This window comes from Lynx canadensis, chromosome D4 (assembly GCF_007474595.2).
Source record: "Lynx canadensis isolate LIC74 chromosome D4, mLynCan4.pri.v2, whole genome shotgun sequence".
In the NCBI taxonomy this organism is placed as follows: domain Eukaryota; kingdom Metazoa; phylum Chordata; class Mammalia; order Carnivora; family Felidae; genus Lynx; species Lynx canadensis.
The window spans coordinates 76,497,519-76,511,520 of record NC_044315.2 but is presented as its reverse complement, the minus strand read 5'-3'; the positions used below and the strand labels follow the sequence as shown (position 1 = coordinate 76,511,520).

Sequence of the window (14,002 nt, the reverse complement as noted above, 5' to 3'; positions counted from 1 at the left end):
AGCCCAGCGAGGGCTAGGCAGCATTTCTGGTAGTTGGTTAATTAGCAAAAGGAAAGTTTTGGTCATCTCCATTTCTGCTGCCATATGCAGGCAAGTCTGGGAGGTGCCTTCTCAGAGACCCCCAGGATGCTGTTGTCCATCCAGGGCATCTGCTTCCCCAATGCCAGGAACATCTACCTTCCTTATCTCACTCTCCGGTTCCCCTTCCCAAGAATGTGTTCATGCTGGACTCATCCTTACATGTTCGTCCCCTGAGAACAGACTCTACAGAATCTAGAGTGGAAACTCAGTGCTGCTGCTAAGTGTTCTTTGCGGGGGAAGGAGGGGAGGTTGTTAAATATCTAGACTTGGGGTAACATGTTGACTTTTTAAGGAAAGACTTACACAAAGCACTGACTCTTAGTCCATACCCTTTCTAGTACAAAACTTGGATGCTAGCTAGCTTATGTTATTTAGGTACTAAACTGTATAGTTCAGAGTTTGAAACAGCTTTTTGTGGCTCCCAGGAAGAGAGAAAATTTGTTCCTTTTCTTCCAGTGGTCATTTTAGGCTTAGGGACTTCCCATCCACCTGACACCAGAAGCAGCTTTTTAAATCTTACTTGCCATTCCATCTAACATATATCCAACAAATACAGCAAATAGATGAATAGTCTCTACCAAAAGTTATGCCTTGTACTAGGACTAGCAATAAAGATAAGGATGCTATTCTTAAATCAAAGAACTTACAGGTTCCAGGAAGTAAGTTTAGCATGAGAGATGTAAAGATGGTGAAGATGGGGTGCCTTCCTTCAAGAAGCTCACTGTTTATTGAGAAAAAATTAGATAGACATACAAAAAAATCCAAAAGCTGTCCATAAGGGCTCTTATTCCATTAGGATCCACCGGTCTAGCAATACAGCTGGCTTATGGTTGGCCTGCTTTTCGACTGGTCAGCACCTTATCTGCTTACTAACATGTTACTATCATCCCTGGAAGTTGGGATGTATTTGCTGAGATTCTACCACATCCCAGACACTGTGCTAGGCATTGGGATCAATGGTAGGCAAAGGATATGGCCCCTGAGCTTACCATCCAGTTACTAGAATCTAATGTTGGAGTGAGATATTTTGAGAAACACAACAAACGTAGGCTGTTTGTTTGCCTAGAGGGAGAGGAATTTACATTTGTGATTAATCTCAATGAGTGATGAAGGATAAGGTAACAAGTGGGGTTCTATGCAAAAGAAATAACATCTGTCAGGGTGCCTGGGTGGCTCAGTCGGTTAAGCGTCCGACTTGGGCACAGGTCATGATCTCATGGTTTGTGGGTTCGATACCCATGTGAGGCTCTGTGCTTACAGCTCGGAGCCTGGAGCCTGCTTCGGATTCCATGTTTCCCTCTCTCTCTGCCCCTCCCCCACTTGCACTCTGTGTGTGTGTGTGTGTGTGTGTGTGTGTGTGTGTCTCAAAAATAAATATTAAAGAATTTTTAAAAAGACATAACACCTATGATATTAGCGTGATGAAGTGTTGACTGTGGTGGCACTGCAGTTATGCAGCCCTGCCCATACCTCTGTCAGGTAGGGGAGGGCAACAGGAGGTGTGAGTGCAGAGACCCACCATGAAAGGCCTCAAATGCCAGGCTAATGAGAATGGAAGGCATCCTGTGCCCAGAGGTGTAAAACAGTCTCAAGGGGTTCCAGCAGGGAATGAGATGGGAAGATGTGCCCAAACCTCCCTCATTTCATAAGCAGAGAACAGAAGAGATGTGGGGAAACAGGTGAAAATGATAAGGACATAGAATAAAGGGGCACCTGGGTGGCTCAGTTGTTTAAGCTCGGACTCTTGATTTTGGCTCAAGTCATGATCCCGTGGTTTGTGAGATCAAGCCCCACGTCGAGATCCATGCTGACAGTGCAGAGCCTGCTTGGGATTCTCTCTCTCCCTCCCTCTCTGTGCTCCCCCCCCATCTTAAAATAAATAAACTTTTAAAAAAAGAATAAATAGAACTGCATGGCTGTGCAGATGCTGTAAAGGAAGAAGAAAAGCATGAAGGATGTCTAAGTTTCTTGCCAGTTTAAATGGTGGTATTTTCAATAAGTTGGGGAGCTCAGGAGGAGGAGAAGGAAGAACAGGAGGAGGAGAATAAGAAGGATCAGGAAGAGGAGGGAGCTTTAAGGAGAAGATAATGTGTTCACTTTTGAACACATTTATGTTATGCCCCTGGGACTACTGTAGGGAGATGTCTAGGAGACTTGGGAATAAAGGTTTGCTCAAAAGAGCCTAGTGGGTGATAGTAATTTGGGACCCATTGTTCTAAAAATGTTATCAAAACCTTTAAAGTAGTTGTCAATAGCAAGACCTAAAGAATGAGACACAGTGGGGGCTTAGGACACAGACAACAGAATTGCTCTGCTGGCCCAGTGCTTTGCTGGCCATGCAAATCCAATCTACTCATTCTATTGCATCTATTAAATTGCCTTTAATTTTCTCAGGGAAATCTCCCCTTCACATCTTGCACCCTCTCTGCTAGTTCCTTAACACAACTTGCCTTGGAGTCTAATTAGCTGGGGATAAGCCCCCTAGCCTGTAAGCTCCCGGAGAGCAAAAACTCTTCTCGCACTGCTCTCTATGTATCTCCATAGTAGGTGCTCAGTAAATGCCTGCAACACTAATGTGAACTGAAGAGCTTCTAACAGTCTGTGAGACCCTGTTAGATATAGACATTGTGTCTACACTATGCCACATAATCATCACAACAACCTGTGAGCTCTTTCTTACTATTCTCATCAGACGTGTAAGAAAACTGAGGTTCAGAGAATGAAACAGGTCACACAGCCACTGAGGGCTAAAGCCCAGATTTGAACCCACGGTTGTCAGACTGTAAAGCCCATGTTCATTCCACTGGGCTCTGTGAATTCAACACTTCTCACTTCTTCCTACTTGCTCCTAAAGCTAATAGAGAGTTTAATATTTTTTAATAATTACCAAAAATGACCAGCCTAATTGAGAGGGGAGGAGAGGGAATTACCACAGTTTTCAGGAAGCTCGTTTCTTTCATCTGTACCAAAGGGGATGATAAGCCCATTTTGCAGAGAGTTAAGTTGAGACCCAACAAAGGCCACTGAGATGTCATTGCAAGCACAGATGTTGGAAAATATGGTTTCTTTTTCCAGATTCCCATTTGGAAAATAACAGGATTCCCAAATTCCATGCTATCCCTATTTTCCCACCTCCTGGATTTATGTATCTTTGTGTTGTATTTTTGTTATTAGGTTTGCTGAAAAGCCCAGTGAATAAGACGGCCTTGACATTGATTGCTGTGAGCTCCTGCATCCTGGCCATGGTGTGTGGCAGTCAGATGTCCTGTCCACTGACCGTGAAAGTGACTCTGCATGTGCCTGAGCACTTCATTGCAGATGGTAAGAACCAAGCATAAAAGATGCCCCATTACCTGCTCATCACCTTGCATCGCTGTCTGGTCAAATGTCCTCCATGCATAGCCCAACTTCACAATCAGATTAACAAAACAAACAAACAAACAAACAAACAAACAAAAAAACATTCCAAAGGCCTTGGAAGAAGCCCTTATGATTTAGAATCCTGGATTCTTTTAATGGAACTACAGACTGTTGTTTTTTTTTTTTTTCCTGCCGTGGGCAAGGATAAGATTTGTTAAATTAAGGAAGAATTCAAATGTGAGTGCAGGGAGACTGAGCTACTTCAGAGAAGCTCCTGCTTCTTATTATGCTTGCGAATCCTATTCCTAACTAAAAATATCCCCTCCCCAAATACTATTTGCTAATTAAAAAATATGACCGAGAAGATCATATGAGCTTTGTTGGAATTTCCTGAATGTCCTGGAGAATACTCTTATCTCATTCCGTGTAGATGTACTTTACAAGTATGTTATATCCTACCGTTTACTCTTCACGCAATTAATTTGAATTAATGAGACACTGTAGTCTTTGTAATCATTTGCAAAAAAAGCATGGCCCAAGAAACTGATTAAGGTTCTTGATAGCTATTGTTAAAGTGTCCTCCAGAAAGATGTTCCAGTTTACATGCTCCAGTAGGATGCGATGGCACCTATTTCCTCAATTGCTTGTCCAAGTGCTTGGCATTACTATTTTTAAGTGTATGAAGGTTATCATAAATATAATAAAGAAGATATATTAAGTATGCAGCTTAAATTTTTACGTAAGAGTCCATCCAGATCAAACCATAATACATTCCCAGCTTCCTTATGTTCATTCCCAGTTAATGCCTTCCCAGAGGTAACCACCCTTCTGACTTCCAACACCATATTAGTCCTATTATTTAAAAAAAAATATTTTTGCAATTGGATCTGTATTGAATATTTTTGAGATCCTTACTCAATAGTTGTCAGCCTTATCTCAATATAATTCAATTTTATCTTTACCTTTTAAGTTCATGTTCAGATCTAGCACCAATCCCTTCCATATGTTTTGTCCAAAGTGGAATGATTACCTCCTTTCTCTGAAACATTCAGACTTCTGTTAATGCATCCTGTGATGGCTCCCACTTCACCATGTAAACTAGCCTCTACTTGTTTTTCACCTGAACTACAACGAAGTTCAGTATTTCTTATTTTATATACATGCAGTTGGCTTCCGGTCCTAAACATAACATTTTTGATTCAATTCTATCAAATCATATGTGTACATATGACAGGTGCAACTTTGAGTGTAAGATAACAAAAGGATAGCAGAGGGAAGCAGAAGGAAGCAAATGTACAGAAGCATCTAGGTCGTATAGGTTCATGGAGATTGGGATGGGAAGAATTGCCAGAACCTGGGTGGAGATGAAAGACTAAGAGTAATAAACAATGAGTTTGGAAAAACCAATAGGACAAGTTTTGGCCACCATTTAAGGCATGTGATCTTAACTTTTAGTGTTACCAGTCCCTACACTTTAACTGTAGAACGATAGGCCTTAGCAACATTCGAGTTTTGAATATTTATTTTCATGCTTGTAGACATTGAGCTCCTAAGGAGTCTAAGTAACCTTCTCAAGGTCATGGTAAATAGTTTAGAGGCTAAGAGCAGAGGGTATAGAATAATACAAACATGAATTCAAATAGTTGTTCTGTTATCTGCCATTTCTATAGCCAAGTGAATGACTTACCTCTCAGAGCCTCAGTCTGCATCTATAAAATGGTATGATAATAATACCTATCTCATTGGATTATTGTGAAGCCTACAATTCCACATTTATCAGATTTTCAGAGAACATGTAGTTGTGAAATTGCAAAATCAAGGGATCGCCCAAGAAAACTCGAAAAGTGTTGTGATGGCTTGGAAGGACAGAGAAAAATGTGGTGAGATAACAGGTGCCCTTTCTCAGTGGTCCTTATTCTGACCTCTGTCATAAACTTAAAACTTTACGACTTCCTGTAGAGTTGTCTGTTTCTGCCTGTAGACTGGAATCTCTTTGGGGGCAGGAGTTGTGTCTTCTGGGAGAGATCTTGTATTCCTGATGATTAGCACAATACCTGGTGCAGGGTGGATGCTCAGTAGATACGTGATGAATGAATGCATGAAACCTGAATTAAAGCAGACTTATGCATGACCCTATGGACTGTTATATTAGATCTCTAAGAAGAAAGGGGAGACTGAATCAAGGAAAACTAAGGCAGAAAATGCTTACAGATCAAGGCTAATTGACAATGACAATGGAGTTTACAAATCCTAGGGATGCGATGGTACAAACATAGTAGGCAATGATAGAGGACCTAGCCCAAAAGGATCTCAGTCTCAAGGTGTAATGGAACCCCCTTCCCCTACAGGCTGCATTGTCTTGGTTAGGAATGTACCCTTTGAAATGAATATGTTTAGGTTAATATCTCAGTTTTCTTGTTTAGTTGCTATGAAATATAGGAGAATCAGTTAAGCTCCCTATGTCTCAATTTTTCTCATCTGTAAAATGGAGATTATTTTGAAAAGATTGAATGACATAATGTATATAAAATACCTATAAAATATCTAAAACATGGTGATTGCTCGAAAAATCTCCATAGCTTGCTACTCTTATTCTTAAAATGATCCATAAAGGAAGAGACATGAGAAGCTGGTACATGGCAGGACAAGAAGGCATAAGAAACTAAATAAATGGGATTCTTCTATTCTAATAGATTCTGATAGAATCAAACAGTACCAATCTATTATGGTACTTCTGGGGTTGAACAGGAATTCTTAGAGCAGTGAATACTTACAGTCAGGTCGATGGCTGTCCAGTTCTAGGCAAGCAGACCTTTCCCAGCATGATCCCAGTGCCTCCTGTGGGTGGATAATCTATATGGATTGCACATCCCATTCCCCCAACAGCTCTTCAAAGTGATCTTTATTATCCCCATTTGACAGATAAGAAAACTAGGACTTGAAAAAGAGTGGAATCCGGTTTTCTGTGGGGGTGGGGAAGGGCCTAACCAAGAATAATTTATATGAATTCGACTAGTGAGGTCTCTAGCTCTGATTTCTGGAGATGCAGGAGTGTTGTGTAGGGAGGCAAGAGGGTAAGTGATGACGATGTCTATTTTCCTGAACCTTTATTATCAGTTGGCATTAATATTTGTAAATTCATCGATATATGACATACATACAGTAAAGAAAACAGAATGCAAGTGTACAATTCAATCATATATACATGCCCCTACCTTAAAAGGCCACTGTCTGAGTTATAAACAACATCACACACAATAAAGCCTATCAGGATGAAAGCAGCCCCCATCGAGTGGGAAGGACTCCACTGAGACAAAGCCACTCAAGGACCATGGCTAAGTGGCTAAGACAGCTCTCAGTTTTCTTACCTTCCCCATAAACCTTAAGCTGCCAACTTGTCAGCCGTTAGGGAGAGCACTCATCCAGCCATATGTGTTGAGCTGTCCGTGGTGCTGACGTATGGGGCGTGGGGTTGAGTAGTGGGGCAGGTCTTCAAAAAGAAAAGTATTCTGCAGTTGTGTTATAGTATCGTTGTACTTGATACTTACTGCCCGTTATAGGTAAAGGCCAGCACAACGTGGCACTTTTCCATATCCTAACTGGCAAGAGCAATAGCCCTCATCCAAACCCTTGGCAAATATCACCCCTTTCTTTGTCTGGGTCTTCTCAAGGCCACTAGAGGCTTTTTGCCCTGCTAAGTACACAGTGAAGAGATAAATTAGATTTGTGTCCAAACTCCTTGAATCTAGCTGTTTTTTTTTTTTCAGCTGTGGCCTGTTAGTTAGAAGCATTTTGGTCATTTGGGCTGATGAGTCTTAGAACTAGTGAATCACAGTCTCTAGGGGTGGAGCCTATATACTAATATTCTTAATATGAACTCTGTGTGATTAATTAACAGAAGTTTGAGAGTTGCATTAATATCTCTGTAAATGTTACTTTTATAATAACATATAATAATGTAATAACTCCTTGGAACCACAGGGACTCCTGATAAAGGGCTTTGGTTTCTTCCATCTTTTACTGTGTCAATGTCATATTAATGGAGCTGCCTCATGCTGTAGCTACAGTGATTGTCCATAGCACTGAATGCAATGTAAATGGCGACTATGAGTTTTATAACAACGCAGACCTGATAATGTACATGGATCCAGGCTTCATCCAGATTGTCATGTAGGTGGCATTGTGGATGAATGGTTACAAGTTAGTTTTGAAAGCTTGGGGCGCCTGGGTGGCGCAGTCGGTTAGGCGTCCGACTTCAGCTCAGGTCACGATCTTGCGGTCCGTGAGTTCGAGCCCCGCGTCGGGCTCTGGGTTGATGGCTCAGAGCCTGGAGCCTGCTTCCGATTCTGTGTCTCCTTCTCTCTCTGCCCCTCCCCCCTTCATGCTCTGTCTCTCTCTGTCTCAAAAATAAATAAACGTTAAAAAAAAAAAGCTTATCTTATTTGAGATGTTGGTTTGTGCATCTCTTGAGGCTCCCAGTGTAAGTCAGGGTATATTTACCCAATATTCTGACACTACAGCAAGCTAACAGAAGAGGCAACTCTTAATTTTTTATGTTTATATATTTTTGAGAGGACAGTGAGAAAGAGAGTGCGGGAAGGGCAGAGAGAGACCAGGGACAGAGGATCCAAAGTGGGCTCCATGCTGACAGCAGAGAGCCTGATGTGGGGCTCAAACTCATGAACTACAAGATCATGACCTGAGCCGAAGTCGGATACTTACCTGACTGAGCCACCCAAGTGCCCCAAAGAGGCAACTTTTAAAGGGGTAAGTTGTTTAGATTAAGTGAGTGAGATGGCTCCACTCTAGTGTAGAGAAATAACAGTACACCTAGAGTTCTCTCTTATAGTCTGTTCTGTTCTGGTGCTTTGAGAAGGTGAGTGATATATTGGAAGTTGTCCAAAGGAGAGGCTTCACAGTTAAGAGATTGGAAAAACACTGTGGATACCTAATGACTGAAGGAATCATTCTATAAGAAGAATTGAAGAATCTAAACAAAAAGTGAACCCAATATTATTGAGTAAGTCTGTTATAAATATGGCAGTGTTCAAACATTTTCATGGAGTTATTTACTCATTCCAGTCTCATAGCAGAACTGTGAGGCAGCATTTAGCATCTTCATTTGCATACATGGATGTAAATGCAGAGATGTTAAGTGATTTAGCCAGATTAACACACAGAAGTGAAGCAACATATGAGAGCCCAAATGTACCTGAACCCCTGGTCCGAGGTCCTTCCATGCCCCACTCTTTGACAAATATAACCATGGTCATTATTATTGGTTTTGAAAAGGGGACAGACTTGGGAGTCCCCAGGAAGAAAAATTAGAGCTAGATGGGTGATGAGGTGGTCAGTGATGAAGTAAAATTGATCCTTCATCTGAAAATGTCTTCACTTTCTGAGCTTCAGCTTCATTATCTATAAAGTGGGGATAATAGCAGTACTTATCCCGTAGAGTTATTGTGCAGAATAAATGAAATAATGCTCATAAAGCTTTTAGCTCAGTACCAGAGATCTAGTAATGGCTCAGTAAATCGTATAAATGTTAGTGGTTGTTATCACTTTTGTTTAATACTGGAAGGGGGTCATTGCAAGGTAAGGAGTTCCCCATCATAGGAAATTTCCTAAGAATGGATGACCACATTTCTATGAAGCCATAGAAGAAAAGGGAAGAAATGGGTTTGACTTGGGTACATGGTATTTTGATTCAGAGCCATTTTATCAGAATATAAATTTTTAAAACACTTAATTTTTTAGGACTTTCAAATTATGTTTGTTTATTCTTCACAACCTCATTCTTGGGTGGCACCCACTCTTTGCCTTAGCCCAGGAATGGAATGAAACTCAGGAATGAGTGAAAGCTAGGGAGTGTCTCTTGAATACTTTACCTGACTAAACACACACACACACACACACACATATGCACACACAGTATTTTTGTGTTGATATGTTCATTACATCAAAATATTCATGCTAAAATATTTATATGTTAAGATAAAGTTAAGTTGTTGGCCTCACCTTTGGGTTAGACTAGGTGATATTTCAAATCCCCTTTGTTTTCTATGACTGAGGAATTTGGGGTCTGAGGGTTCCTTACCAGCCTGTGAAAACCTGAAGTGGAAAATTTTATCATTAGGATGGCCTAGCTCATTAATATGCCACGTGTAGCTGCTTTTGAAAACAAAAATTTTATATGATGAATCTCAATCTATATTTGCTTCCACCCCTACTTCATGTCTTTCAACCCAAGAGAGTGAGCTAATCTTATATGGCTTTGTGCCTTTAATGAAGAATGAGGTTATAACCAGCTCCAGAGCTAGTTTGCAGTGATTTGAATACATGGGAGGAGTATTTTCAACTTAAGGAAGGAAAAATTACACCACAACTGAAGGTGGCTGCTTAGTCACAAACTGCAAAGAAACCTGTATAAAGAGAGGAGTTCCTTGGACCTTCTGCTCTGTGGCACCATCTGGGGCTTGGTTTTAAAATGTTCAGTGCTAATTACAGACCTTTGAGTGCCATAGAACATGTTCAGGGATGAAAGTTCTCCATAGCAGGGTCTCTGCCTTGTTTGCCCTTCACTACTTTGCACACATTTGATGCTGTTATGACAGATAGGCTACTTTGCCTTGTGTCTTCCTATGTACATTTGCTTAAGTGTTTCTCTCCACCAGAAGTGCCCTTCCTAGTTTCCATATACTGCAACTCTACCCATCTCCATGGCCTAACTTAATTTTCTCTTTCCTCCAGAAAACCCTGTTTATCAAAACCCTCTTCCTTGAAAACTAGATAGAACTATATTTCTGCCTTTTTAATAACCCCACAGCCTACCTCCCATCACTGTTATTGTTATGAATGTGTCATTGGAACAACTGCCATAGTCCTAAGAACTGGCCTCCTGAGTTAAATCTGACTCCTCTCCAGTCTGTTTTCAACAATACAAACAGAGTTGATATTTTAAAATCAGCAATCTCAGCATACTGCATTTTCTCATAAAACCTGTTCACGTACCTCTTACTATAATTGTAAATACTGAACTTCTTAACATGGCTGTTAAGCTCCTGCAAGATCAGGTCCCTACCTACCTCTCCATCCAGCAGCCTCAACTTACTCCACTGTCTTTATGTGGGTTCCTTAAATATCCTTAGCTGTCTCCTACCTCAGGACCTTTGCACAAGTTGTTCCTACTGCCTGGAAAACATTTTCCCTACCTCCCCAGTTTCTTCTGGACAAATTTATTTACCCTAAAGTGATTGACTTCCTCTTTTCATATCCCTGCCTCTTTTAGGTCCCTTAGTAATTATTCTCCACAACCCCTGCTCTATTCCTTTATTCCAATTATTTAAGTTGGTAATTATATATTATCTAGTTCATGTTGGTCTCTCCCACTAAGTTGTAAGCTCCATGAGGCTAAAGATTTTACTTGTTTTGCTCATTATATTCAGCACCTAGGACAGTGTCTAAATCAGAGTTTGTGCAACCAAACAGCATTCATTGAATGAATGAATGAATGAATGAATGAGTGAAAGAAAGAAAGAGAGAAAACCAAAAAATGAAGTGATTTCACTAGCTAGACTTAAATTTCCTCAAGGTCAAAGGCCACAGCTTATTCATGTCCTACCCTACTGTGAGGTCTAACAGAGGCTTCAGCAGACATATAATAAATTGTGTCTGTGAAATGAAGGGAGGTGGGGCAGGCAGGTGAACCTAGATAACCTAAGAAGATATATCCGGGGGAATGACGGTGCACAAAATCTGAGTTTGCCTCTCTTGTGATTGACTTCACTCCCCACAGTTTTTCCTCCCATCCCCAAAGATAAGAAACTCCAATCAAAATCACATTTCTCCCCCCAGCACCAAAATGAAACCAGCTTTATCCAGAAGCCCAGGAAGAGGGGAAAATATAAATTGAGCTGAGATTCAGAACACCCCGGGGGGGGGGGCAGAGAGGGGGGAGGTGGCAATGAAATACCAATAAACCATATTAATATGCTGAAATCAGGAAGAATAGGTTGAACTCCAACCCAGATTTAATAACTATACATGAGAGAGTGCAGGGAGAAGGCAAGGCTAGGTTTCAGTCAGAATTAAAATGAGATCTGTAATGAAACTGGTAATATAATTATAAACTGTGAAAACTTCTTTCCCTTCTTCCTCTTCTGGTACTTAATGGGCAACTCGCTCAGCAATGGCCTGGAGCTGTTGCTTGGGGCGGTGGATACCCCCTAGAGTAGAATCTGCTTTTTTCCCCCTCAAACCTCTTTATTAGAAAAGCCTAAGTCTACAAAACCATGGAAGGAAAAAAAAATGCTTCAAGCTATTTCTTCCTTAAATAGTAACTGATCCCCAGGTTAAAAGTGACAAGGGGCTTGAGGGAGAATAAACTCTGGAAAACCATTCTAAGCGGCTGAACATGTTGAAGCTTTTAAAGATATCACAACAGCCAGTTGGGTTGGGATTTTTAATGACACTCTGTGCTAAGATGTTAGCTTGGCTCCTGACCAGGATGAATTGTTATTAATTTCCTTTCCTAACAAAAGGGATAACTGAGTTTGACATCCAAAATTAGAGACTAATTTCTGTGTTTTGATAGCACATTGAGTCCAAAAATACGTTCCTAGGAATGGGGGGCAGAGGATGGTCGAAAGGGGTAGGGAAATGTAATTTCTTCTCATTAATAATTCCATTCTGCTATTGTGAGCAGAAGACCACTTTGACTTTTCAGCAGGGAGGAGAGAGTGATGGACGGGAGCTCTGATGAGAGGGAGCTTGGGATTATAGTGCGATGTTCCCTCCTTATTGACTTGGTGTTTGCACAGTGGTGTAGGGGTGAGGCAGTGGTACAGTGCTGGGAGAGAGAAGATAACATGGTGCAGTGGTTAAGTGCATTGATCTATGACCCAGGAGATGTGAGTTCTACACCTAGCTACTCTGCTTTCCAGTTTTTTTTTGTTTTTTTTTTTGACCTGAGCCTCTGTTTCCTCATCCAAAAGCAATGTTTTGGTTTTTTTTAAAATAGTTTTTAGAATGTATTTATTTATTTTGAGAGAGACAGAGAGACTGAGCAGGGGAAGGAGAGAGAGAGAGAGAGAGAGAGAGAGAGAGAGAGAATTCCAAGCAGGCTCTGCATTGTCAGTGGGGAGCCCAGTGTGGGGGCTCAAATTCACAAACCATGAGATCATGACCTGAGCTGATACCAACAGTTGGATGTTAACTGACTGAGCCACCCAGCCACCCCCAAAAGCAGTGTTAATACTCCCTACCCCAAATGAGTGTCAGTGGGCTGATATATGTGGGATCTCTTGGCCAACTATGAGAATAGGTCTGATTATGAGAATGTGGTGCTTTCCCATTTCTGTTTGTTCATAACTTTATTACTTATGAGGACAGTAAAGGAGTTGGAAAGAGCCTAGTGGGTATGGCCACATCAGTAGAAGGTACAATTTTGGGGAGGCTTAGCTTGGCCAGAAGGAAGAAATAGTTAAAAATTCATTATCAACACCACTTTCTTATTCATACATAATGCCTGTTTTCTCCCCCCCTCTTCTGCCTTCCTTTCCTTCCTTTGGTTAACAAATATCGCACATCCTCTTCTCCATGGCATGTGTAGATGTCAGGGGTGGAGACATGAATAAGACACACTCTCTGACCTCTCCTAGAGAGAGAGTTGTGCTGGATGCTGTGCGGATAGAAAAGAAGGGCAGCTAAGTACCCCAAGCTGGAGATGGGGAATGGTACTAAGAGGAGGATATCTTGAGGGGTGCTGCCTGAGCTGGATCTCAGAGCCATTGATGTTTACATGAAGGTGGGTGATGGGTGATGCCATGCTTCCTAGAGGGGCATGGGCACTTGTCAGTGCATACATGTAGACCCTGCTGGTCAAGTATTCCAATGATGAGCTAGTACCAACATTAATAATTGGCAATGTTTACAGAACACTGCTAAGTGCCTTGAAAAGGGTTACCTGCTTTCATTCTAATGTCTCATGCAGTAGATCCAGACATTATCCTCACTTTAAATTTAAGGGAAATTAAAGCCCATGAAGTTTATGTGAGCACCTCAATGCCATAGAGGCAGGAAGGGGGTGAGCAAAATTATTTGTGGCTGTAGAACATGGTAGACATAAAATTAGATGACTGCATTTGGGCTGTGGCTCTACCACGACTTCTCCAGGCCTGTTTCTTCCTGGTACAATCTGGGAAGGGAACAAGATGGTACTTAAAATTCCTCCCTGCCATAACTTTCTAAAAGTAGAATGAGAAATATTCCCCTTTAGAGGGGATATAACTCAGGAGTAGAGCATTTGACTGCAAAGTTGCCCTTTATTCATCCCATTGGGTACCTGGCCTCTGGAGTCTTTATGCATCCATCCCATTAGCATCCACATCTCTTCTGAGTCTTATCTGGCCAGACCTTTCTGTGGCCAGCCAGCCCCCTTGAGCAAGGATCTTCGAAGCAAAGGCAGCTGAGCAAACCTTTCACAGCCCACAAGTTGCCATTTGAAGAAAGCTTAGAAGGATCACAGCCAAGCTTGGGCAGGGACTGTGGGCTCCCAAGGCTG

At 41.4% G+C, this 14,002-nt stretch overlaps 1 protein-coding gene across 1 annotated transcript in view; it reads left to right on the top strand.

Annotated features, from left to right (window-relative positions):
* Positions 1-14,002, top strand: part of ASTN2 (astrotactin 2) — a 754,139-nt gene that overhangs the window by 225,681 nt on the left and 514,456 nt on the right. The window contains exon 5 of the mRNA XM_032595525.1: positions 3,256-3,402. Within this exon, the coding sequence (XP_032451416.1) occupies positions 3,256-3,402 (147 nt within the window). The remainder of the gene's footprint in view (positions 1-3,255; positions 3,403-14,002) is intronic.